The sequence below is a fragment of the Somniosus microcephalus genome, chromosome 15, assembly GCF_052327205.1.
Source record: "Somniosus microcephalus isolate GS21.2 chromosome 15, FLI_Smic_1.0, whole genome shotgun sequence".
NCBI lineage: Eukaryota > Metazoa > Chordata > Chondrichthyes > Squaliformes > Somniosidae > Somniosus > Somniosus microcephalus.
The window spans coordinates 122,524,619-122,552,017 of record NC_141001.1 but is presented as its reverse complement, the minus strand read 5'-3'; the positions used below and the strand labels follow the sequence as shown (position 1 = coordinate 122,552,017).

Genomic DNA, 27,399 nt, shown 5'->3' with positions numbered 1-27,399 from the left:
GAGAAATACGGTAACAGAAACCCAATGAGAGAACCAGGACCCCTGAGCTACTGGACCCGACTGGAGCTGCTTGCTAGTGTGGAGGGTAAATGCTGACACAGACCGGTTGGGTGTTTAAACTCCTGTGTGTTTCTTTAGTGCTATGGATGCGAGTGGCAGAATGCCTGAGCTTTCCCTCTTACCTTTCCACCTCCCTTCTTCTTCTCCTTCGCGGTCTCCATCTCTTCATTGAACACCAGCAAGCTCCTGGTTTTCTCCAAGAATTGGCTCCGCTGCTCCAGTAACTTACGTTGCTCGATTAGTTCCTTCTGTTTCTTATCCTCCTGATAAAAGACAAGAACGAGAGACACAGTCCGTCAGCTGCTAAATAAAATCGGTCAAAAACAGGAGAGAGCGATTGCTGGGATAACCAAATCGATCCGTTGCTCCCTCGTATGTCTATCCTAACCTTATCTTTACTAAGATTAACTAAAAGATAGATCTTGGATTGAAGAAAAAGAACTTTCATTTCTATAGCGCCTTTCACGACCTCTTCACAGCCAATGAAGTGCAGTCTCTGTTGTAATGCAGGAAACGCAGCAGCCAATTTACGCACAGCAAGCTCCCACAAACAGCAATGTGATAATGACCAGATAATCTGTTTTAGTGATGTTGATTGAGGGATAAATATTGGCCCCAGGACACCAGGGAGAACTCCCCCTGCTCTTCTTCAAAATAGTGGCCGTGGGATATTTTACAGATTTATACAGAACTAGAGCTCTCTCTTCTCCTGCTACTGTGCTAGCACCTTCGCCGGTGTTCAAAGACCCTAAATATACAGCCAGTCACTACCTGGACATCATTACTGGCCCAGTTTACACTCTCACGTCATTGAACGCCAGGTTCAAACTGCGTGAGGAGCCTGAGCAGGCATTACTGCTCACCTCGCCACCCGTGATAAACTGCGGTAAATAAAGGGTGGCTTAACACTTTCAGAAGCAGTTTTAAAAGTCTTTAAAAAGAAAAATAGCCTCTTCACACAATGAACGGACTGCTTCAACATGCCTATCTACCGAGACCTCCAGACCAGAGTCTGACTGCTGTGTGCTTCGACTGGGGCTGGGCTAAACAATGTCTACAAAATATATCAGCAATGTGCTGGGTGGAGTTTTAACTGTAAAACAGGGGTATCCAAACTGCGTCCTGATGCCTTACCCCTGGCAATCTGTCTCCTGAAGCCCACTTCTATCTGTCCTTCTATTTACATATGAACAATGTTCCCTCTAGTTTATTTTTGGGCCGTGTGGCCCATTCAAAATTCTGCGCATGCGCGGTTCTTCCATTTAGAAGCTGGTGAGCCGGCTGCACAGGAGCTCCAGAGCGCTGCGAGGTCGCGCAACTTAAAGGGAACGTTGCATATGAACGTACGAAACTGACGGGCAGGAAAAGACCAGATGGTCAATCCACAGGTCCCACATGTAAGACACCCTAGTTGTGTATACAAATATACGTAGGATTAGGATTTGGTTTGATCTCATTTGATTAAAGTTTTTGGTTTCTTTTTACTTAATGAAATGGTTAAAAGTTGTTCATTCCCAGGATGCTTTAGGGTTTGATTAGTCAGGGTACAATTTAGCTGACACTGCTTTAACTGTTTGCTGGAACGACAGGATGTGTAATTCGGGTCGCTTGACTTGTTTTTCATGGCCACATTAAGAAACCGATAGCCAAGGCAGACTTGGGAAGAGTGGAACAATGAAGGCAGGATGACAACAGTTGGCATCTGCTGTTTTAAAGGAAATACATCCTTTCTGGGGGGGGGGGGGGGTGGGGGGGTCATGTTCACAATAACGCCTGTCATGCCATAATGAATCAGCAATGACAGTATTCCGTGAGAAACAGACTATAAAGATCTCGAGCTTTTCTGAACAAGTTGTGGAGAGAATCAGGATGGGAAAGGGACAACGACGAAGATTACGTCTCTACCCGGGGAAATTGGGGTAATACCGGTTATTTCTCTGTATGCTTACTGCTGAAAGGCATTGCGTGAGTCTAGACTTGGTAATGGATTTTTGTTGCATCCATATTTGGAGTTGGATTCAAACTGCTTACATACCCCATGATGGCCGAGCAGCGTGACTAGACACTTACTCAACCTCCCACAGTCATGTAATCTCCCGGGAGAAGCAAAAAAACCCAGGCCAGTAAGGGGGAAAAATACTCTAGGAAATTTCGCTCCGACTCCCCTCAGGCGATCAAAACCAGTCCAGGAGATCACACGGACCAAGTGTCATCTATAAAGACACTTACCTGCTACCCGTGGGCGAGACTAGAACTAGGGGCCATAAATATAAGAGAGCCACTAATAAATCCAATGGGGAATTCAGGAGAAACTTCTTCACCCAGAGAGTGGTGAGAATGTGGAACTCACTACCACAGGGAGTGGTTGAGGCGAATAGTATAGATGCATTTAAGGGGAAGCTGGATAAACACACGAGGGAGAAAGGGATAGAAGGATATGTTGGTAGGGTGAGATGAAGAGGGGTAGGAGGAGGCTCGTGTGGAGCAGAAACCCCGGCATAGACCAGTTGGGCCGAATGGCCTGTTTCTGTGCTGTAAATACTTTGTAATGATGCGATCTCTGCCCCAGTCAGGAACGGCTCCAGCTCCCGCTTGAAGTTGTAGAGTCAGCGCCCACCACAACACATTCCAGAGGCTCACTGCTCTCTGGGAAAAGAAGAACCGCCTAATAGCCAGTCTCTTCCTACTCTTACACAGTTTAAACTCATGTTCCCTAGTCCTCTCCAATGTGTCAGACTGGAATAATCTATCAATACAGATGCTATCCAGCCCTTTCATTACTGTATAGACCTCCTATCTTGTCTATGCTACTCTAAAGTAAACAGACCCTGGTCCTTAAGCCTATCTAAGTAACTAAGGTTCTTTATGTTTGCCTATTTCCACCTCCGTAACATCGCCCGTCTCCGCCCTTGCCTCAGCTCATCCACTGCTGAAACCCTCATCCAGGCGTTTGTTACCGCGAGACTTGACTATTCCAACGCACTCCTGTCTGGCCGCCCACATTCTACCCTACGTAAACCTGAGGTCATCCAAAACTCTGCTGCCCATGTCCTAACTCGCACCGAGACCCGTTCACCCATCTCCCCTGTGCTCGCTGACCTACATTGGCTCCTGGTTAAGCAACGCCTCAATTTCAAAATTCTCATCCTTGTTTTCAAATCCCTCCATGGCCTCGCCTCTCCCTATCTCTGTAATCTCCTCCAGCCCCACAACCCCATGAGATCTCTGCGCTCCTCTATTTCTGGCCTCTTGAGCATCCCCGATTTCCATCGCTCCACCATTGGCGGCTGTGCCTTCAGCTGCCTGGGCCCCGAGCTCTGGAATTCCCTCCCTAAACCTCTCCGCCTCTCTCTCCTCCTTTAAGACGCTCCTTAAAACCTACCTCTTTGACCAAGCTTTAGGTCACCTGTCCTAATATCTCATGTGGCTCCGTGTCAAATTTTGTTTGATAATCGCTCCAGTGAAGCACTGTCGGACATTGTACTATGTTAAAGGCGCTATATAAATGCAAGTTGTTGTAGAAATCATGCTGGTACTAGCTGCTTGCATGTTGGATATGGGAGGTTTGGAATGGGCTGTTCTTATGGCTGTTGCCTCATAGGTGAATAAAACCTAAATCAGAACACCGAGGAACAAAGATGTCTTGCTGCAGTTGGACAGGGCCTTGGTGAGACCACACCTTGAGTATTGTGTGCAGTTTTGGTCGCCTTATCGGAGGAAGGATGTTCTTGCCATGGAAGGAGTTCAGCGAAGATTCACCAGGCTGATACCTGGGATGGCAGGAATGACGTATGAGGAGAGATTGGGTCGATTGGGCTTATACTCGCTGGAGTTTAGAAGAATGAGAGGGGATCTCATTGAAACTTATAAAATTCTGACAGGACTGGACAGACTAGATGCAGGAAGGATGTTCCCGATGGTCGGGGAGTCCAGAACCAGGGGTCACAGTTTAAGGATAAGGGGTAAGCCATTTAGGACAGAAATTAGGAGGAATTTCTTCACCCAGAGTGTGGTGAACCTGTGGAATTCTCTACCACAGAAGGCAGTAGAGGCCAATTCATTAAATATATTCAAGAAGGAGTTAGATATATTTCTCGAGGCTAAAGGGATCAAGGGATATGGGGAGAAAGCAGGGACAGGGTACTGAATTTGGATGATCAACCATGATCGCATTGAATGGCGGAGCAGGCTCGAGGGGCCGAATGGCCTACTCCTGCTCCTATCTTCTATGTTTCTATGAGATCTGGCAGCATCAGCAACATGGGATATCTGGGAATTAATAGGGTCAGGGATCTAAAGCTGATACGCAGCCCCGAGATTCCATGGGAGGGCCCCAGGCCGGGACTCTGCTGCTGTCCAAGAATGAGTGGGGCCACTGACCTGCTCTTTCACCATCTGCATCCGCAGCATCTCCTTCTGCTGCTCCTGCTTGCAACGCAGCTCGCGATCCTCTTCGTCCTGCTTGCGCGCGCGGGCCACGTGGTACTGGGCCTGGCTCATCAGATCGGAGCACTGCCTGAAACATACACACACACACACGCACAAATCCCCCGAGGGGGCGATGAGCAAGTACGGAACGCTGAAACCCTCCCCCCTGCTTTTGTCACCTCCAGGCTGGACTATTCCAGCGCTCTCGCAGTTCCACCCTCTGTAAACTTCAGCTCATCCAAAACTCTGCTGCCCGTGTCCTATCTCGCACCAAGTCCCGTTCACCCATCACCCCATTGCAATGTTCGCTCTAATTTTTTTCCCCTACTGAGCGGCCCACAAACTCCTTTGAGCGCGGCCTTTTCATCCCCGGGCAAATGTTAAAACAACAACTTTTACAACGACAGCAACCGCAACCACTGAAAAGCATATATACTGTAATGCCATATCGCCACCCCACCGTCTCAAATCACGAGACAATCAGACAAGGTTCTATACAAGTTTAACAGAACTTCTCTGCTTTTGAATTCTATTCCTCTAGAAATGAACCTGTGCTTTATTTGCACTTTTATGGCTTTTTTAACCTGCGTTGCTACTTTTAATTTGTGATTTTATACCCAAAGATCCCTTTGCACCTGTACCCCATTTAGTCTCTTATTTTCTAATGAGTAGGTCATAGAAACAGAGAAGATAGGAGCAGGAGTAGGCCATTCGGCCCCTCGAGCCTGCTCCGTCATTCAATGAGATCATGGCTGATCATCCAAATTCAGTACCCTGTCCCTGCCTTCTCCCCATACTTTAGTTCTGTCTTCACAAAGGAGGACACAAATAACCTCCCAGAGATGTCGGGGAACATAGGGTCTGATGAAAGGGAGGAACTGAAAGAAATCAGTATTTGTAGGGAAATGGTGTTGGGGAAATTGATGGGATTGAAGGCCGATAAATCCCCAGGGCCTGATAATCTACATCCTAGGGTACTTAAGGAAGTGGCCCTAGAAATAGTAGATGCATTGCTGGTCATCTTCCAACATTCGATAGACTCTGGAACAGTACCCATGGATTGGAGGGTAGCTAATGTTACCCCACTATTCAAAAAAGGTGGTAGAGAGAAAACGAGGAATTACAGACCGGTAAGCCTGACATCGGTAGTGGGGAAAATGCTAGAGTTCATTATAAAAGATGTAATAGCAGAGCACTTGGAAAACAGTGACAGGATCGGACAAAGTCAACATGGATTTACAAAAGGTAAATCGTGCTCGACTAATCTACTGGAATTTTTTGAGGATGTAACTGGTAAAATAGATAAGGGAAAACCAGTGGATGTGGTGTATTTGGACTTTCAGAAGGCTTTCGATAAGGTCCCGCATAAGAGATTAGCGTGTAAAGTTAAGGCACATGGGATTGGGGGCAAGGTATTGACTTGGATAGAGAACTGGTTGGCAGACAGAAAGCAAAGAGTTGGAATAAACGGGTCGTTTTCCGAGTGGGAGGCAGTGACTAGTGGGGTACCGCAGGGATCGGTCCTTGGACCCCAGCTATTCACAATTTATATTAATGATCTAGACGAGGGAACTAGATGTAATATCTCCAAGTTTGCAGACGACACAAAGCTGGGTGGGCGTGTGTGCTGTGAGGAGGATGCCGAGAAACTCCAGTATGATTTGGACAGGTTGGGTGATTGGGCAGAAGCATGGCAGATGCAATATAACGTGGATAAATGCGGGGTTATCCACTTTGGTGTCAAAAACAGGAAGGCAGATTATTATCTGAACGCCAATAGATTGGGAGAAGGGGAAATGCAACGAGACCTGGGTGTCCTTGTGCACCAGTCGCTGAAGGTAAGCATGCAGGTACAGCAGGCAGTTAAGAAGGCAAATGGTATGTTGGCCTTCGTAGCGAGAGGGTTTGAGTACAGGAACAAGGATGTCTTGCTGCAGTTGTACAGGGCCTTGGTGAGACCACATCTTCAGTATTGTGTGCAGTTTTGGTCGCTTTATCTGAGGAAGGATGTTCTTGCCATGGAGGGAGTGCAGCGAAGATTCACCAGGCTGATACCTGGGATGGCAGGAATGACGTACAAGGAGAGATTGGGTCGATTGGGCTTATACTCGCTGGAGTTTAGAAGAATGAGAGGGGATCTCATTGAAACTTAAAATTCTAACAGGACTAGACAGACTAGATGCAGGAAGGATGTTCCCGATGGTCGGGGAGTCCAGAACCAGGGGTCACAGTCTAAGGATAAGTGGTAAGCCATTTAGGACAGAGATGAGGAGGAATTTCTTCACCCAGAGAGTGGTGAACCTGTGGAATTCTCTACCACAGAAGGCAGTGGAGACCAGTTCATTAAATATATTCAAGAAGGAGTTAGATATATTTCTTAAGGCTAAAGGGATCAAGGGGTATGGGGAGAAAGCAGGGACAGGGTACTGAGTTTGGATGATCAGCCATGATCGCATTGAATGGCGGAGCAGGCTCGAGGGGCCGAATGGCCTACTCCTGCTCCTATCTTCTATGTTTCTATGACTGACTTGGGAATGGTTACTAATATGTTGACGTAAAGGTGTTAATTTATTTTGAATTTCATTTCAAATGTTTTTCTCTCAAATATTCTCCACAATATTAATCCCTGCTCTTATCACGTTGAATTATTTTTGGTACTTCCCATTTAAATAGTGGGAAACAAACTTCATTGTACTCTTAAAAAATTTTTAATCCCCTATTTCAAACATTTATACCAAATCGAAATTGTATCAGTTTAATCAAAGTATTTTCTGTGGCTTTCTCAATAAACAAATGGTAGTTTCTTCTAAAGTAGATTCCTCCAATTCTGGCCTCTTGTACATCCCCGATTTCCATCGCTCCACCATTGGCGGCCGTGCCTTCAGCTGCCTGGGCCCAAGCTCTGGAATTCCCTCCCTAAACCTCTCAGCTTCTCTCTCCTCCTTTAAGACGCTCCTTAAAACCGACCTCCACCTATGCAAGTATCTCCTTATGTGTCTCAGAATCAATTTTTCTCTGATTATGTTTTTGTGAAGCGTCTTGGGACGTTTTACTTCTTTGAAGGTGCTCATAGAATGGTCACAGCACAGGAGGAGGCCATTCGGCCCGTCGAGCCCGTGCTGGCTCTCTGCAAGAGCACTTCAGCTAGTCCCACTCCCCCGCCCTTTCCCCGTAGTCCTGCAAATGTTTTCCTTCAGGTACTTATCCAATTCCCTTTTGAAAGCCACAATTGAATCTGCCTCCACCACCCTGTCAGGCAGTGCATTCCAGATCCTAACCACTCGCTGCGTAAAAAAGTTTTTCCTCATGTCGCCTTTGGTTCTTTTGCCAATCACCTTAAATCTGTGTCCTCTGGTTCTCGACCCTTCTGCCAATGGGAACAGTTTCTCTCTCTCTACTCTGTCCAGACCCCTCATGATTTTGAACACCTCTATCAAATCTCCTCTCAACCTTCTCTGCTCTAAGGAGAACAACCCCAGCTTCTCCAGTCTATCCACATAATTGAAGTCCCTCATCCCTGGAACCATTCTCGTAAATCTTTTCTGCACCCTCTCTAAGGCCTTCACATCCTTCCTAAAGTGCGGTGCCCAGAATTGGACACAATACTCCAGTTGAGGCTGAACCAGTGTTTTGTAAAGGTTCATCATAACTTCCTTGCTTTTGTACTCTATGCCTCTATTTATGAAGCCCAGGATCCCGTATGCTTTTTTAACCACTTTCTCAACCTGCCCTGCCATGTTCAATACCTCTATTTATGAAGCCCAAGATTCCATATGCTTTGCTAACTACTCTCTCAATATGTCCTGCCACCTTCAAAGATCTATACAAAGATAAAGTGTATGATAGTGTAATGATCATGTTACTGGCTAGTAATCCAGTGGCCTAGACTAATAATCTAGAGTTTGAGAAGTTGAATTCAGGTTAACAAAAAATGCAGAATTAAAAAGGTTGGTCAAAGCTTTTAGACACACATCTCTCTATGTGGCTCGGTGTCAATTTTTGTCCATGGGACATTTTACTGCATTAAAGGTGCTATATAAATGCAAGCTGCTGTTGTTGTAATGTCCCTTTAGGGAAGGCAACCTGCTGTCCTTGCCCGGTCTGGGCCTATAGGTGACTCCAGTCCCACACCAACGTGGCCGACGCTTAATCAGTGTTCCCTGTAAGGTGCCCGGCCGCGCACTGCTCCAGGAAACCCGCGCACTCGGCTCATCAACGTACAAATCGCGCAGGGCCCCAAAAAAATTACGGAGAACATAGCTCTTAATGGCTCTCGGACGTGGCCTAGCAGTCGCTCGGTTGTATCACCACGTTCTCTGGGTAACTAGGGGTGGGCAATAAATGCCAGCCTTGCCAGCGACACCCACGCCCCGAGAATGAATTGACAGTAAAATGAAAGCTTTTGGTGTTGTCAGTTACGCACCTGGCCTCTGCTGCAGCCTGAGCCAAATCAAATCTCATCTTATCCCCGGTGTTGCTGAGATGCTTGAAATACCTGAAAGGTGGAAGGCACATGGTTAGAACTCACGGCAGGCGCTTATCCCAGGGTTCATGGCAGGTGCAATAAATGCGAGGTTATCCACTTTGGTGTCAAAAACAGGAAGGTAGATTATTATCTGAACGCCAATAGATTGGGAGAAGGGGAAGTGCAACGAGACCTGGGTGTTATTGTGCACCAGTCGCTGAAGGTAAGCATGCAGGTGCAGCAGGCGGTTGAGAAGGCAAATGGTATGTTGGCCTTCGTAGCGAGAGGGTTCGAGTACAGGAACAAGGATGTCTTGCTACAGTTGTACAGGGCCTTGGTGAGACCACACCTTGAGTATTGTGTGCAGTTTTGGTCGCCTTATCTGAGGAAGGATGTTCTTGCCATGGAGGGAGTGCAGCGAAGATTCACCAGACTGATACCTGGGATGGCAGGAATGACGTATGAGGAGAGATTGTGTCGATTGGGCTTATACTCACTAGAGTTTAGAAGAATGAGAGGGGATCTCATTGAAACTTATAAAATTCTAACAGGACTAGACAGACTAGATGCAGGAAGGATGTTCCCGATGGTCGGGGAGTCCAGAACCAGGGGTCACAGTCTAAGGATAAGGGGTAGGCCATTTAGGACAGAGATGAGGAGGAATTTCTTCACCCAGAGAGTGGTGAACCTGTGGAATTCTCTACAGAAGGCAGTTGAGGCCAATTCATTAAATATATTCAAGAAGGAGTTAGATATATTTCTTAAGGCTAAAGGGATCAAGGGATATGGGGAGAAGGCAGGGACAGGGTACTGAATTTGGATGATCAGCCATAATCGCATTGAATGGTGGAGCAGGCTCGAGGGGCCGAATGGCCGACTCCTGCTCCTATCTCCTATGTTTCGATGTTTCATGCTGTTAACTCCAAGCAGCGCATCTTACCGATGGGCGAGCTCCAGTTCTTTGACTGCGTTCAATACTGCCTTCAGGTTGCTCTTCTCATCCCGGAGGACAGAGGTGGCCAGTCTCTGCAGCACTAAGGCCATGTTAAACATCAGCACTGTGTCGTTAGGGGCTGCGTGTCTAGCCTGTGAACACAAACCACTCCTTTATTTACTGAACTGCTGTTCTTAAGTGGAGAGCCAATCTAATTAAGAGACAAATCTCGCTAAACATGGAATCATTTCCACTCTATATAACTATGCAATGAAGGTTCACTGGATTGATCCCTGGGATGAGAGGGTTGTCCTATGAGGAGAGATTGTGTAGAATGGGCCAATACTCTCTGGAGTTTAGAAGAATGAGAGGTGATCTCAATGAAACATCGAAGATTCTGAGGGGGGTTGACAGGGTAGATCCTGAAAGATTGTTTCCCCTGGCTGGAGAGTCTAGAACTAGGGGGCACAGTCTCAGGATAAGGGGTCGGCCATTTAAGACTGAGATGAGGAATTTCTTCACTCAGAGGGTGGTGAATCTTTGGAATTCTCTGCCCCAGAGGGCTGTGGATGCTCAGTCGTTGAGTATATTCAAGGTTGAGATCAATAGATTTTTGGACTCATGGGGAATCATGGGATATAGGGATCAGGCAGGAAGGTAAAGTTGATGTAGGAGATCAGCCCTGATCTTATTGAATGGCGGAGCAGGCTCGAGGGGGCCTTATGGCCGACTCCTGCTCCTAATTCTGATGTTCTTATATCGATGCAAGTTGCTGTTGTTGGTGGTGGTGTGGTTTTAGATCACGAACATCACAGGCTCAATTCCCGGTTTGTGCCGAATTGCCCTCATTGCTTCGAGGGGGAGTATGGGTGCGAGAATCGGCCTTCGTGCGTCTGGTGCTAGGCAGAGGGAAAGCAGTCAGGCCTGACCAGGGCTGGACCAGGCGATAAGTTGGAAATGTTCACCAGAGTTCAAGCAAGATTGATTAAAAGTGAATGCAGGCTAAACTTCTTCGCGCAAACAAAAGGTTGTGCGCGTGTGCAATTCACAGCCACAGAAGGCTATACATGGAAAGTTACTGGGGGTGTTTAAAAACAAGATCGATACTTACTTGAGAAGCAAATTAAAGGTTATGGAATTGGGATTAAAACAATACAGTTGTCAGGGCTAACAAAATGGTGGGCAGTCTTGATGGGCCAAGCGGGTTAGAGTGGTGAGAATGTGGAATTCGCTACCACAGGGAGTGGTTGAGGCGAATAGCAGAGACATATTTAAGGGAAACCTAGATTAAACACATGAGGGAGAAAGGAATAGAAGGATATAATTGCAAAATACTGCGGATGCTGGAAAGCTGAAATATCAACAGAAAATGCTGGAAATACTCAGCAGGCCAGGCAGCATCCGTGGAGAGAGAAACAGAGTTAACGTTTCAGGTCTGGGACCCTTCATCAGAACTGGAAAAAGCTGGAGATGTAACAGATATTAAGCAGGTGCAGAGACGGGGGGGGGGGGGTTAGGAGGGGAGGAAGGAGTAGAAAGAACATCCTGTACTTTTGTAAGAGGCAGGAAAGATAAAATGTTGCAAATGGGAACGGCAAAAATCATACTGCATGAGAAATGGGGGCAGGGATAATTATCTGAAATTGTTGAACTCAATGTTGAGTCCGGCAGGCTGTAAAGTGCCCAATCGAAAGATGAGGTGCTGTTCCTCGAGCTTACGTTGAGCTTCATTGGAACAATGCAATAGGCCAAGGACGGTGAGGTCCGAGTGGGAATGGAGCGGTGAATTAAAGTGACAGGCGACCGGAAGCTCGGGGTCACCCTTACGGACTGAACGGAGGTGTTCCGCAAAGCGGTCGCCCAATCTGCGTTTGGTCTCCCCAGTGTAGAGGAGACCACATCGTGAGCAGCGAATACAGTATACTAGATTGCGAGAAGTACAAGTAAATCGCTGTTCCACCTGGAAGGGGTGTTTGGGGTCCTGGACAGTGGGAAGGGAGGAGGTAAAAGGGCATGTGTTGCATCTCCTGCGCTTGCATGGGAAGGTGCCAGGTGAAGGAGCAGGGCTGTTGGGGGTGATTGAGGAGTGGACCAGGGTGTCGCGGAGGGAGCGATCCCTTCGGAATGCTGAAAGGGGAGGTGAGGGGAAGATGTGTTTGGTGGTGGGATCACGTTGGAGGTGGCGGAAATGGCGGAGGATGATCCGTTGAATGTGGAGGCTGGTGGGGTGAAAGGTGAGGACAAGGGGAACCCTATCGTGGTTCTGGGAGGGAGGGGCAGGGGTGAGAGCATCTCCGACTCTTCCCTTCCCTTCCTTGACTTGCTGCTGCCTGGCCTGCTGAGTATTTCCAGCTTTTTCCTGTTGTTATTAAGGAATAGAAGGATATGTTGATAGGGTGAGATGAAGTAGGGTTGGGGGAGGCTCGTGTGGAGCATAAACACTGGCATGGACAAGTTGGGCCGAATGGCCTGTTTCTGTGCTGTAAATTCTATATATGCACTGAAGTGTTTATATATCTTTCTACAATATATTAACAGGACCATAACCACCACACTTACTGTAGACTCTTTATGGTGGGTGTTCAGTACTAAGTGAAACAAAGATTACCTTCAGCAAAGTCTGTTTGCAATCCTGAAGCTTGCCACACTTGAAGTAAGCCCTTGCTAAGAAGAGCAGTACCTCTGTGCTCTGGTGTTTGTAAAACTTCTTCAAGCAGTTCTCGTACTAGTGGAAACAAAAGCACACGTTACTTGTCACAAACCCCTGCCGCCTCTCTTCTGGGACCTCCTGAGGGTCTGAAGGACGCTGGATAAATGCAAGTTCCTTCTTTCTTTCAATGCAACGCAGACTGATGGGTTGAAAGTTCCTCTCCCTGTTGGCTCTAAACGTCCAAAGGGCAGTGAATTTGCGCAGTCTCCGACTCCATTTCCCAGCTTCCCAGGAGCGAGTCTTTAATACAATCAAACTGCCCATAATTTGGGGGCTTTTTACCGAGAGAAACCAGGAGCATGATGTGGAAAAGTCACACTGATGGGAGCACTGGGTGCTACTCTGAGCAATGTTCCCTCCAACTATTAACAGGCGTTTTTTTCCCCATTTAAAAGCCGGTGAGCCGGCTGCGCGGGACCTCCAGAGCGCTGCGTCTTCCACACAGCTTAAAGGGAACATTGACCCTGAGGTGAGGTTCATTGAGCAGAGTAGAGTGGGGTTTACTTTGTGTTGTTTATGATCTGGGAGTGTATTGATGCAAAGAATGGCGAAGTCTCCCATTCCAGCACCGACCAGCCTCAGCCGCTAAAATGCAAAGGTTCACAACACATGAATATTCTATTTAACAAACACTTGGTGAGTTGGGAATCTCCTCTTGTAGAAGAACATGCAACTTTCAAAGACTGCAGGCATTTCCTCACCAAATCCTCCCTTGAGGGGGCGTTTATTCCTTTTTATACAATCTTACAGCACAGAGGGAGGCCCTTCGGCCCATCGTGCCTGTGCCGGCTCTTTGAAAGAGCTCTCCAATTAGACCCACTCTCCCCTGCTCTTTCCCCACAGCCCTGCAAATATTTCCTTTTCAAGTATTTATCCAATTCCCGTTTGAAAGTTACTGTTGAACCTGCTTCCACCGCCCTTTCAGGCAGCGCGTTCCAGATCACAACAACTCGCTGCGTCAAAAACATTCTCCTCATCTCCCCGCTGGTTCTTTTGCCAATTTTCTTATTTTCTCCTTTCTTTTCGGAAGTCGTTGGGTACAGTTCCACGGGAACTTTCTGCTACTTCACTGAAGTTGTCAGTGTGGGTCAGCCTAGATAGCAAGTGTTGGCGCCGGACTCCATCACAGAGGATCACAGCCCCGCCCAATCCCTGACGTTCAAACACACGCTACAATAATGTCACCGTACAGTGGTCAGGGTTAGGGAAACCTTGGCTACATTTTCCCCTCCCTAACTCGGAGATACTGAGGCCAGTTGTGTGGCCCAACCTGCTGCCAGTTGTGTGGCCCAACCTGCTGCCAGTTGTGTGGCCCAACCTGCTGCCAGTTGATTGAACTCAGCAATGTCCAGGCGCGATGGGCCAAACGGCCGCCTTTAGTTCTGTAAAATTCTGACAATTAAAAGGTATTGGTAACTACCAGGGCAAGCAGAGCAATTATCAAAAACCCAACAGGTTTAAAACTATGCATAAAATTCTGAGGGGCCTGGAGAGAGTGGACAGGAAAGACCTATTTCCCTTAGCAGAGAGGTCAATAACCAGGGGACACAGATTTAAAGTAATTGGTAAAAGGATTAGAGGGGAGTTGAGGAGAACTTTTTTCTTGATATTCAACCAAATTGGTGAAATTGCAATGTAGGAAACAGTCCACATCCTAACCACTCGTTGCATAATAATGTTCTTCCTCATGTCGCCCCTGGTTCTATTGCCAATCACCTTAAATCTGTGCCCTCTGGTTATCGACCCTCCAGCCATTGGAAACAGTTTCTCTTTATTTATTTTATCTAAACCTGAATAATGTCCAGGCGCGATGGGCCAAACAGCCTTCTTTAGTTCTGTAAAATTCTGACAATTAAAAGATATTGGTAACTATCTGAATGAAGGCCATTAGAATTAGAAAGTTTATATAAAATCTACATTCGATACATACCATCTGCACGGCACTTATGTACTGTTTCTGCTCCACGTAGATATGTGCCAGGTTTAGCCAGACGTCACTTATTTCTGCTGTAGCCTCCCTCACCTGGGCAAATACATCGCGAGCCTCACGGACATATCCTTTGTGCGCCAATACAGCACCTGTCGAGAAATTAGGTTTTAAGAATATTTGCAAATCACTGTGGCACGGCCCACAGTAAATTCGAAGGGTGTGCGATTCCTACAACAGGGGTGCAAGAACAGAGTGACCTTGGGGCTCTTGTGCACAAATCTCTGAAGGTGGCAGGATAGGTTAACAAAGCAGTTAATAAAGCATATGGGCTCGTGGGCTTAATAAATAGAGGCATCGAGTAAAAAAGCCAGAAAGTTATACTAATCCTATATAAAACACTGGTTCGGCCTCAGCTGGAGTATTGTGTCCCATTCTGGGCACCGCACTTTAGGAAGGACACTTGGAGAGGGTGCAGAGAGATTTATTGAGTGATTCCAGGGATGAGGCATTACAACTACGTGGATAGACTGGAGAAGTTGGATTGTTCTCCTTAGAGCAGAGAAGGTTAAGAGGAAATTTGATAGAGATGTTTAATATCATGGCAGGTTTAGATAAAGTAAATAAAGAAAAACTGTTTCCAATGGCTGGAGGGTCGATAACCAGAGGGCACAGATTTAAGGTGATAATAATCAACTTGATTGTCATTGTTCGTGCACAAGTGCAGTACAATGAAATGTAGGCTTGTGGCTCCCGAGAGTGTACATTTAGATTAAGACATTTAAACATTCAACATACATTTGGCTTGTAATACATTAACATAAACATAACCATAATAAAGTGCATTGGCAGATGTGCAGGCTTTAGAGTTTATTTGTGGAGTTCAGTAGGATGACAGCCCTGGGAAAGAAGCTGTTCCTAAATCTGGTCGTACGGGTGCGAATGCATCTGTAGCGTCTCCCAGATGGCAGGAGGGCGAACAGACTGTGGCTGGGGTGGGTAGGGTCTTTGATGATGGACCGTGACCTCCGTAAACAGCGTTTCTGGTATATGTGCTCTATGGTCGGTAGCCGGGTGCCGGTAATGCGTTGGGCAGTTTTGACTACCCGCTGCAGGGCTTTCCGGTCATAGTAGCTACAGCTGCCATACCATACTGTGATACAGTTCGTCAGGATGCTCTCTATTGTGCAGCGGTAAAAGTTAGAGAGGATCAGGGGTGACAGGTTACATCCCTTCAGCCTCCTTAGGAAGTATAGGCGCTGCTGGGCCTTCTTCACCAGAGAGGAGGTATTGAGGGACCAGGAGAGGTCTTCCGTGATGTGGACTCCGAGGAACTTAAAGCTGTCCACCCTTTCCACCACAGCCCCATTGATGTGGATGGGGGTGTGACTTCCGCCTTTAGACTTCCTGAAGTCCACAATGATTTCCTTGGTTTTCTTGATGTTAAGGGCCAGGTTGTTATCGGCGCACCACTTCACGAGATGCTGGACCTCCTCCCTGTAGGCTGACTCATCGTTGTTGGTGATCTGGTCTACTACTGTGGTATCATCCGCAAACTTGATGATGGTGTTGGAACCATGAACAGCCACACAGTCGTGGGTGAAGAGGGAGTAGAGGAGGGGGCTCAGCACACATCCTTGTGGGGCCCCCGTGTTCAGGGTCAGGGGGGTGGGGGGGGGGGGGGGAGGTGTGGTTACCTAATTTGACAGACTGGGGTCTGTTTGTTAGGAAGTCCAGGGTCCAGTTGCAGAGGGAAGTGTTCAGGCCAAGAGTGTGGAGTTTGGTGGCCAGCTTGTTGGGGGCGATAGTGTTGAATGCTGAGCTGTAGTCTATGAACAGCATTCTGATGTAGGTCTCTTTACCATCTAAGTGATTCAGTGCCGAGTGTAGAGCAGTTGTGATTGCATCCTCCGTTGATCTGTTTGCACGATAGGCAAACTGGTGTTGGTCAAGAGAGGCGGGAACACTGGCTTTGATGTGAGCCAGGACCAGTCTCTTGAAACACTTCATTATGATGGGTGTGAGTGCGACAGGTCGATAGTCGTTCAGGCACGTCACAGCCGTTTGTTTTGGCACAGGAATAATGGTAGCGGTCTTGAAGCATGTAGGGACTACTGCCTGGGCCAATGACAGATTGAAGATGGCGGTGAAGACATCAGCCAGCTGATCAGCACATTCCTTGAGTACCCGTCCAGGGATGCTATCCGGTCCAGCAGCCTTTCGTGTGTTCACTCCGCGTAGAACACCCCTTACGTTGGAGGTCGACAGAGTGAGCACCTGGTCTTCCGGGGGTGGCAAGGCTTTGGTAGCCGGCTCCCTGTTGTCCCTGTCAAAGCGAGCGTAGAAGTTGTTAAGCTCCTCCGGAAGGGAGGCATCGCTAACCGGGGGGCTGGTGTTTTTGCTCTTGTAGTCAGTGATGGACTGGATGCCTTGCCACATGTGCCGGGGGTCCGAGTTGTTGTGGAAATGATCCTCTATCCGCAGTGTCTGTTTCCTTTTGGCAGTCCTGATACCCTTTTTTAGGTTGGTCCTAGCTGCACTGTAAGCCGCCGCGTCGCCAGATTTAAATGCTGCGTCGCGTGCTTTCAACAGTGAGCGGACCTCTCCGTTCATCCAGGGTTTCTGGTTGGGGTATGTCCTGATATTTTTATGGGTCGTGACGACCTCGACGCAACTGTTAATGTAGAATAGCACTGTGGATGCGTATTCCTCGATGTCATTATGGGCAATAGAACCAGAGGCGACATGAGGAAGAACATTATTATGCAACGAGTGGTTAGGATGTGGACTGTTTCCTACATTGCAATAGTGACTACACTTCAAAAAGTACTTCATTGGCTGTAAAGTGCTTTGGGACGTCCGGTGGTCATGAAAGGCGCTATATAAATGCAAGTCATTCTTTGGAATGCACTGCTTGATAGGATGGTGGAAACAGATTTAATAGTAACTTTCAAAAAAGAATTGGATAAAAGGAGTAAAAATTGCAGGGATCTGGGGAAAGAGCGGGGGAGTGGGACTAACTGGATTGCTCTTCGAAAGAGCTGGCGCAGACTCGATGGCCGAATGGCCTCCTACTGTTCAGCAATTGTAGGCATGTGTCCATTTATAAAGTCTCTTAAGTAAAGAATGGGCGAGTTAGCACTGAGGTCAATTAGGAGGCCGCAGACATTCTTGCTTTGGTATTACGTGCCCTCCGAGTTCCCTTCCTTTCTTGATAGGAACAGGCCATTTAGCCCTTCCAGCCTGTCCTGCCATTCGATTAGAGCCTGGCTGATCTGTACCGTAACTCCATTTACCCGCCTTTGCTCCATGACTCGATACCCTTACCCAACAAAAACCTATAAGAACATAAGAAATAGGAGCAGGATTAGGCCACTTGGCCCCTCGAGCCTGCTCCGCCATTCAATAAGATCATGGCTGATCTTGTGCTCAAAGCCACTTCCCTGCCCGCTCCCCATAACCCTTCACTCCCTTATCTTGCAAAAATTTGTCTATCTCCACTTTAAATGTATTAAATACATATTTTGGTTCTGTCTTCACAAAGGAGGACACAAATAACCTCCCAGAGATGTCGGGGAACATAGGGTCTGATGAAAGGGAGGAACTGAAAGAAATCAGTATTTGTAGGGAAATGGTGTTGGGGAAATTGACGGGATTGAAGGCCGATAAATCCCCAGGGCCTGATAATCTACATCCTAGGGTACTTAAGGAAGTGGCCCTAGAAATAGTAGATGCATTGCTGGTCATCTTCCAACATTTGATGGAATCTGGAACAGTACCCATGGATTGGAGGGTAGCTAATGTTACCCCACTATTCAAAAAAGGTGGTAGAGAGAAAACGGGGAATTACAGACCGGTAAGCCTGACATCGGTAGTGGGGAAATGCTAGAGTCCATTATAAAAGATGTAATAGCAGAGCACTTGGAAAACAGTGACAGGATCGGACAAAGTCAGCATGGATTTACAAAGGGTAAATCGTACTCGACTAATCTACTGGAATTTTTTGAGGATGTAACTGGTAAAATAGATAAGGGAGAACCAGTGGATGTGGTGTATTTGGACTTTCAGAAGGCTTTCGATAAGGTCCCGCATAAGAGATTAGCGTGCAAAATTAAGGCACATGGGATTGGGGGCAAGGTACTGACTTGGATAGAGAACTGGTTGGCAGACAGAAAGCAGAGTTGGAATAAACGGGTCTTTTTCCGAGTGGCAGGCAGTGACTAGTGGGGTACTGCAGGGATCGGTCCTTGGACCCCAACTATTCACAATATACAGGAAACTTTCTGGTATCCGGCACTGACGGGACCGAGCTGGTGTCGTTAGATCAAAACTGCCGTATAATCCAACCCGAATGTTGAAACATACAGAGCTTTTCAGTTCCGTGTGAATCAACAAACCCTGTTGCTTAGCAACAGCTTCAAAACAGTCAGCTGCAGCTGCACACGTCTCTAGCTGAAGCTGTTGCTTAGCTACAGACCTTGCAGAGCCTGACTGGGAAAAGAAATGCAACGAGAAGTAAAAAAAAACGTATAGAAAACGGCTCCTGAATTTTGCTGGTAGATAGAGCATTCCGGACTTTTAACCTCCGGTTAAATGAAAGTTTCCTGTATATTAATGATCTAGACGAGGGAACTAGATGTAATATCTCCAAATTTGCAGATGACACAAAGCTGGGTGGGCGTGTGTGCTGTGAGGAGGATGCCGAGAAACTCCAGTATGATTTGGACAGGTTGGGTGATTGGGCAGATGCATGGCAGATGCAATATAACGTGGATAAATGAGGTTATCCACTTTGGTGGCAAAAACAGGAAGGCAGATTATCTGAATGGCAATAGATTGGGAGAAGGGGAAGTGCAACGAGACCAGGGTGTCCTCCTTGTGCACCAGTCGCTGAAGGTAAGCATGCAGGTGCAGCAGGCGGTTAAGAAGGCAAATGGTATGTTGGCCTTCGTAGCAAGAGGGTTCGAGTACAAGAACAAGGATGTCTTGCTGCAGTTGTACAGGGCCTTGGTGAGACCACACCTTGAGTATTGTGTGCAGTTTTGGTCGCCTTATCTAGGAAGGATGTTCTTGCCATGGAGAGAGTTCAGTGAAGATTCACCAGGCTGATACCTGGGATGGCAGGAATGACGTATGAGGAGAGATTGGGTCGATTGGGCTTATACTCGCTGGAGTTTAGAAGAATGAGAGGGGATCTCATTGAAACTTATAAAATTCTAACAGGACTAGACAGACTAAATGCAGGAAGGATGTTCCCGATGGTGGGGGAGTCCAGAACCAGGGGTCACAGTCTAAGGATAAGGGGTAAGCCATTTAGGACAGAGATGAGGAGAAATTTCTTCACCCAGAGAGTGGTGAACCTGTGGAATTCTCTACCACAAAAGGCAGTTGAGGCCAATTCATTAAATATATTCAAGAAGGAGTTGGATATATTTCTTAAGGCTAAAGGGATCAAGGAGTATGGGGAGAAAGCAGGGACAGGGTACTGAATTTGGATGATCAGCCATGATCGCATTGAATGGCGGAGCAGGCTCGAGGGGCCGAATGGCCTACTCCTGCTCCTATCTTCTATGTTTCTAATGACCCAGCCTCCACGGCTCTCTGGGGCAGAGAATTCCAGAGATTTACAACCCTCTGAGAGAAGAAGTTCCTCCTCATCTCAGTTCTAAAAGGGCAACCCTTTATTCTGAGACTGTGCCCCCGAGTTCTAGATTTCCCCATGAGGGGAAACATCCTCTCTGCATCTACCCTGTCGAGCCCCCTCAGTATCTTATGTTTCGATACGATCACCTCTCATTCTTCTAAATTCAAATGAGTATAGGCCCAGCCTGCTCAACCTTTCCTCATAAGTCAAACCCCATATCTCTGGAATTAACCTAGTGAACCGTCTCTGAACTGCCTCCAATGCAGGTACAGTATATCCTTCCTTAAATAAGGAGACCAAAACTGTACGCAGTACTCAAGGTGTGGTCTCACCAATACCTTGTAAAGTTGTAGCAGGACTTCCCTGCTTTTATACTCCAACCCCCTTGAAATAAAGGCCAACATTCCATTTACCTTTTTGATTACTTGCTATACCTGCATGCTAACTTTTTGCGTTTCATACACAAGGACCCCCAGGTCCCTCTGAACTGTAGCATTTTGTAACCTCTCTCTATTTAAATAATAGTTTGCTTTTTTATTTTTCCTGCCAAAGTGGATAACCTCGCACTTTCCCACATTATACTCCATCTGCCAAATGTTTGCCCACTCACTTAGCCTGTCTATACCCCTTTGCAGATTCTTTGAGTCCTCTGCACAACTTGCTTTCCCACCCATCTTTGCATCATCTGCAAACTTGGCTACATTACACTCGGTCCCTTCATCCAAGTCATTAATGTAGATTGTAAATAGTTGGGGCTCCAGCACTGATCCTTGTGGCACCCCACTAGTTACCGTTTGCCAACCAGAAAATGACCCATTTATCCCGACTCTCTGCTTTCTGTTAGTTAGTCAATTCTCTATCCATGCTAATATATTACCCCCAACTCTGTGAGCTCTTATCTTATGCAGTAACCTTTTAAGTGGCACCTTATCGAATGCCTTCTGGAAATCCAAATACACCGCATCCACTGGCTCACCCTTGTCCACCCTGCTTGTTACATCCTCAAAGAACTCCAGCAAATTTGTTAAACATGATTTCCCTTTTCTAAAACCATGCTGACTCTTTGACTGCAGTATGTTTTTCTAAATGCCCTGCTACTGCTTCCTTAATGAAGGACTCCAACATTTTCCCAACGACAGATGTTAGGCTAACTGGTCTATAATTCCCTGCTTTCTGTCTCCCTCCTTTCTTAAATAGGGGTTACATTAGCGGTTTTCCAATCCGCTGGGACCTCTCCAAAGTCCAGGGAATTTTGGTATATTGCAACCAATGCATCACTTCTTTTAAGACCCTGGGAAGCAGACCATCTGGTCCAGGGGACTTGTCTTTTAGTCCCATTATTTTACCGAGTACTTTTCCTTAGTGATAGTGATTGTCTTTAGTTCCCCACTCCCTGTGGCCCCTTGATTATCCATTATTGGGATGTTGTTAGTGTCTTCTACAGTGAAGACAGATGCAAAATATTTGTTCAGAGTCTCCGCCATTTCCCCGTTCCCCATTATTAATTCCCCAGTCTCATCCTCTAAGGGACCAACGTTTACTTTAGCTACTCTCTTCCTTTTTATATACCTGTAGAAGCTCTTACTATCTGTTTTAATGTTTCTTGCCAGTTTACTCTCATAATTCATCTCTCTCTATTATTTTTTTAGTCATCCTTTACTGGTTTTTAAAAATTTCCCAATCCTCTGGTCTCCCACCAATCTTGGCAACATTGTATGCCTTCGTTTTCAATTTGATACCATCCTTTACTTTCTTAGTTAGCCACGGATGGTGCTCCCTTCTCTTAACATCTTTCTTTCTCACTGGAATATATTTTTGTTGAGAGTCATGAAACATCTCCTTAAATGTCCGCCACTGCATTTCAACTTTCTTACCCTTTAATTTGTTTTTCCAGTCCACTTTAGCCAGTTCTGCCCACATGCCATTGTAATTGCCTTTGTTTAAGATCAGGACACTGGTTTGAGATACAACTTTCTCACCCTCCAACTGAATTTGAAATTCAACCATGCTATGATCACTCTTTCCTAGAGGATCCTTCACGATGAGATCATTTATTAATTCTGCCTCATACATCGATTTCAGTCTACATGTTCTGTTACCATTTTAATGTGTATTATGTATTAGTGTCGTAAACTTCCCGTTACCACCAGTCCTTCTAGTCATGTTATTCCAGAAAACGCAGCAACTTTACCCCATCAACAATCAATCTGTTCCATTCGAAACAGGTTCCATTTCAGATAGGAAGAGCCATTTTTGAGTTTTAATGGATGTATAATTTAAAATCTGGCATGCTTGTCACATTAGCAGATATGTCATGCAAAAAATTCCCAATTGGTTCATATTTTCCCGAAATCAAAGCACATTCATTCACTTCCTGAGGACATCCCTTACAAATTACCCATCCCCACCGCTGTATCCCACCCCAACTGCAGAATCTCCGATTACTGTGGGCAACACCAGAGTATTTAGCAAATCAAAAACACTAGAAAGTTCATGCAGTGTTGAAAGCCTCATCCTATTTCTCCCCCCACCTATTCTTCCTGCCTATCTGTTTCCCTCAAAGAGCCTTTTATTTGTTTTCAAATCTCAACTTAAAAATACCCAAATTAGAATGAGGAAAGACACAGTTTGCCCCTCTCTCTCTGTTGAAACTATTGGCGGTACCTACCAATGCCATTAGCAGCATACAGATTCTTGGGATCGTTCCTCAGCACCTGCTTGTAGATTGCCAGTGCTCGGTCCTGGTGACGTTTCTCCTAGTGACGTGGAAGAACAGACAAATTATGAACAAACAGAAGTCCCACGGTGCTTTGGTACTGCAAAGGAATAGAGAAACAACTTGCATTCATATCGCGTCCTAAGGCGCTGAATTAATTCATGTGCTATAGCATTTAAAGTTTTATGGATATGCTCATGCTGATAGACTCTGGAACTCTGCTCAGACAGTGTGGAGCTGTGTTTTTAACCTGGCCTGTCCCTTTAAAGGCATCCTCTCCTCACCAAGTACTGACCCTCACTCATCGCCCGTGGTGAAATGGTCTAAATAGTCCCATCACAAGGAGATGTAGCCATGCTATCCATTTCCTTATATGAGTAAAGCTTTCGGCCCAGCCGTGGCTCAGTGGGTCACGCGCTCGCCTCCGAGTTAGAAGGATGTGGGTTCAAGCCCCAGGCCAAACATTTGAGCACAAGATCCAGGCCGACACTCCAGTGCAGCACTGAGTGAGTGCCGCACTGTCAGAGGTGGCGTCGTCTGGATGAGACGTTAAAACCGAAGCCCCTGTCTGCTCTCTTAGGTGGGCATAAAAGATCCCATGGCCAATATTTCAAAAACCAGGGGATTTCCCCTCCAGTGTCCTGGCCAATATTGATCCCTCTACCAACATCACTAAAATAGATTATCTGGTCATTTATCACATTGCTGTTTGTGGGAGCTTGCTGTGCGTGAATTGGCTGCCACGTTTCTTACATTACAGCAGTGACTCCACTTCAAAAAGTACTTGATTGATTGTAAACGGTTGTAAAGCATTTTGGGACGTTCTGAGGTTGTGAAAGGCACTATGTAGAGGCAAGTCTTTCTGTGTCTTCTCTTACCTTCTCTCGGTCCCTGGTTGGCTGGTGCAAGGTCTGAAGCCAAACATTGCCCAAGGCCAACATGGAGTAAGTGTCATTCTGAGTGGACGGCTGCTTCAAGATTCGCTCAAACTTCTTCTGTCCGGGGCCCCATTCCTGTTTGGCCAAGTGAAGATTCCCGATCAGCGACCACGCATCTGGATGATCCTGAGGACAAAATTAAAACGAATGGTTAACTTAAGAAGGCTGTTATTGGGAATTGTTTATGACTGGGCATCTCCGAGCATTCTTTCTTTATATCCACAGCTCGCGGTTCAGGTGGTGTCTTCCGTATCAGGGAGGAACGAAGGAGAAACAGACAGCCTCAATGACAGCATCGAAACTCAGAGCCATTAAAAGGTGTTAACAAAACGATTAACTTAATCAAGATATGGCACCAGCCGCTGCAGACATGAGTAAGGAAAGCCAATCAAGAGCTGCCATGAAACTTAGACCCAATCCTGGGGTTTTAGCAATTTATACCGGAGACAATGGACTTTAAAAGATATAAAAGGAACCCAAAAGCTCTCTCTCACTCTCTCTCTTGATAACCATGCGGAAAATGAGGAAGCCCCCCTCTACAGACCAGACCAAGAAGCAAGGAAGGCCGTGTGCATTGCTTGACTCAGAGGGAAGTACAAGTCTGTTTAAATCTGTAATCCATTACCTTACCTGTTGTAATCAAATAGTCCATAGGATACCAGTAGACTGATTGTTTTATCCAACAGGCTATGTGTATGTGTTTAATAAACTTATTCCAAATTGTTTCAAAAGAATTGGTCTTGCTGTCAATTTAATGCCAGTCAAAATAAAAAGCTTAGAGCGTGTCGGTGTGTGTCATAAGAATATAAGAAACATAAGAAACAGGAGCAGGAGTGGGTCATTCGTCCCTCGAGCCTGCTCCACCATTCAGTAAGATCATGGCTGATCTTCTACCTCAACTCCACTTTCCTACTCGATCTCCATATTCCTTGATTCCTGTGTGGATGGGGTGTGTGTGCGTGAGTGAGAGTGCGTGTGAGTGGGTGAGAGTGCGTGCATGAGAGTGCAGGCGGGCGGGTCCGTGAGAGCGTGTGTGTGTGTCTTTGTCAGTCTAGGTTGATTCCCGGGATGAGAAGGCTGTCTTTTGATGAGAGATTGCGCCTATACTCTCTGGACTTAAGAAGAATGAGAGGTGATCTCATTGAAACATAGAAGATTCTGAAGGGGGTTGACAGGGTAGATGCTGAGAGGTTGTTTCCCCCTGGCTGGGGAATCTGGAACTAGGGGGCACAGTCTCTGGATAAGGGGTCGGCCATTTAAGACCGAGATGAGGAGAAATTTCTTCACTCAGAGGGTGGTGAATCTTTGGAATTCTCTACCCCAGAGGGCTGTGGATGCTCAGTCAATGAGTATATTCAAGGCTGAGGTCGATAAGATTTTTGGACTCTATGGGAATCAAGGGATATGGGGATCGGGCGGGAAAGTGGAGTTGAGGTCAAAGATCAGCCATGATCTTACTGAATGGCGGAGCAGGCTCGAGGGGCCGTATGGCCGATTCCTGCTCCTAATTCTTATGTTCTTAGTCTATTAGGAAAGTGATTGTTGGAGCAAGGATTTGCTAAAATGCAGCAAGTTTCCAGAAAGTCACAATATGGAGACATGGGAAGATGCTGAAGTACAATAAAAGACAGGGCCAAACATTTAGCACCGGCCAGACTACAGGGTGATACATGGCAGGGCCCCCTAGAACAGTACGGCTCCCAGTTCCAAATATTCCGACACGCCACACCGTGTTCACGGCTTTCTGAAGCGGCAAGGCAAGTAAAAAGCAGAATGAATTGGGCTGAAATTGAAGAATGGGTGAGTGCGAAAGGGAAATAAAAAACCGGGGAAATGCGAGTGCCGCGAGACTGGGCGAGACTCTGGGAATAAGGAAATCTGGGCCAGCAACCCCTGTCTATGGTAAAGGTGAAAACTTAGCAAAGGGTTGGATAGGTTAGACGTAGAGAAGAGGTTTTCACTTGTGGGGGGAGACCAGAACTAGGGGACATAAATATATAAGAGAGTCACTAATAAATCCAATAGGGAATTCAGGAGAAACTTCTTCACCCAGAGAGTGGGGAGAATGTAGAACTCGCTACCACAGGGAGTGGTTGAGGCGAATAGCAGAGATACATTTAAGGGGAAGCTAGATAAGCACATGAGGGATAAAGGAATAGAAGGATCTGCTGATGGGGTGAGATGAATGAGAGGGGATCTCATTGAAACTTATAAAATTCTAACAGGACTGGACAGGCTAGATGCAGGAAGGATGTTCCCGATGGCGGGGGAGTCCAGAACCAGGGGTCACAGTCTAAGGAAAAGGGGTAAGCCATTTAGGACTGACATGAGGAGGAATTTCTTCACCCAGAGAGTGGTGAACCTGTGGAATTCTCTACCACAGAAGGCAGTTGAGGCCAACTTATTAAATACTAGCTGGAGTGCCCGGTGGTGCCGAGGGTGTTTTGAGGGCATGTTGTTTGAGGGCATGTTGTTATAAAAAGTAGAAATAATTTATATAAAAATAAATGAGTTTGTCTGTCTGTCTGTGTGGGAAGGAGAGAGAGAGGGAAAGAGAGAGAGGGGGAAGGAGAGGGAGAGAGAGGGGGAAGGAGAGGGAGAGAGAGGGGGAAGGAGAGGGAGAGAGAGGGGGAAGGAGAGGGAGAGAGAGGGGGAAGGAGAGGGAGAGAGAGGGGGAAGGAGAGGGAGAGAGAGGGGGAAGGAGAGGGAGAGAGAGGGGGAAGGAGAGGGAGAGAGAGGGGGAAGGAGAGGGAGAGAGAGGGGGAAGGAGAGAGAGGGAGAGGGAAGGAAAATTCTACAACATCCAAATTCCAATCAAAATCTGGCTCAAAATATTTGACAGCATAATCCTGCCCATTGCGCTGTACGGTAGTGAAGTATGGGGCCCACTCAATCACCATAGCTACACTAAATGGGAAAAACACACAATAGAAGCCCTACATGCAGAATTTTGCCAAAGCATTCTTCGCACCCAAAGGAAAACACCAACAAATGCATGCAGAGCCGAACTAGGCAGATACCCACTGATAATAAACATCCAAAAACGAGCACTAAACTTTCTAAATCACCTCAAATCTAGTTCCCCAGACACCCTTCATTTTAAAGCCCTCCAGACCCAAGAGCTGAACCCAGAAATGAGTCCCCTGAGTCAGCTGCTACTGAAATTAAGTACTCCTACTCAGCCGGACCCTGACCAGTCCCAGACCAACACTGCCCTCCAAACACCAATCCGAGTGAACCAAATCATTAAACAATGCAAAGAAACATACCTGGAACATTGGAACAAAATAACCAAAAGCCAAAGCAGATTAGAATGTTACCGGGCCCTAAAAAGAGAATATAAACTGGCAGAGTATCTCTCGACCATCAGAGACACAAAACAGAGACAGACCCTCACCAGGTACAGACTAAGCGACCACCAACTGGCAATTGAAAAAGGAAGATACAAGAAATCCTGGCAGCCTAGAGAGAATAGAATATGTGATCAATGTCTGGCCGGCGAGGTTGAGACAGAGATGCACTTCCTCCTAAAATGCGAAAAATTCAACAAAACAAGAAACATATATTTTGACAAGCT

General features: G+C 46.5%; 1 protein-coding gene across 1 annotated transcript; it reads right to left on the bottom strand.

The window, feature by feature from the left end:
- Positions 1 to 54: 54 nt before the first annotated feature.
- LOC147107201 (RNA polymerase-associated protein CTR9 homolog) lies at positions 55 to 23,960 on the bottom strand. The gene is made up of 8 exons (XM_086008377.1): positions 23,763 to 23,960; positions 22,837 to 22,924; positions 14,528 to 14,676; positions 12,496 to 12,612; positions 9,894 to 10,039; positions 8,912 to 8,983; positions 4,441 to 4,576; positions 55 to 323 (listed from the first exon to the last, which is right to left on the bottom strand). Exons 1-8 carry the CDS (start codon positions 23,823 to 23,825, stop codon positions 141 to 143), a joined length of 954 nt encoding a protein of 317 aa, XP_085864503.1. The 5' UTR covers positions 23,826 to 23,960; the 3' UTR covers positions 55 to 140.
- Positions 23,961 to 27,399: the final 3,439 nt, after the last annotated feature.

Bases quoted from the DNA above. Each gene is read 5' to 3' on its own strand.
- LOC147107201 (XM_086008377.1), bottom strand. From the start codon at position 23,825: ATGTTGGCCTTGGGCAATGTTTGGCTTCAGACCTTGCACCAGCCAACC. The intron at 14,677-22,836 runs GTAGGTACCGCC...ATTTCTCGACAG, and splicing joins GTATGCTGCTAATGGCATTG to GTGCTGTATTGGCGCACAAA. The intron at 10,040-12,495 runs GTAATCTTTGTT...TTGTGTTCACAG, and splicing joins GCAAACAGACTTTGCTGAAG to GCTAGACACGCAGCCCCTAA.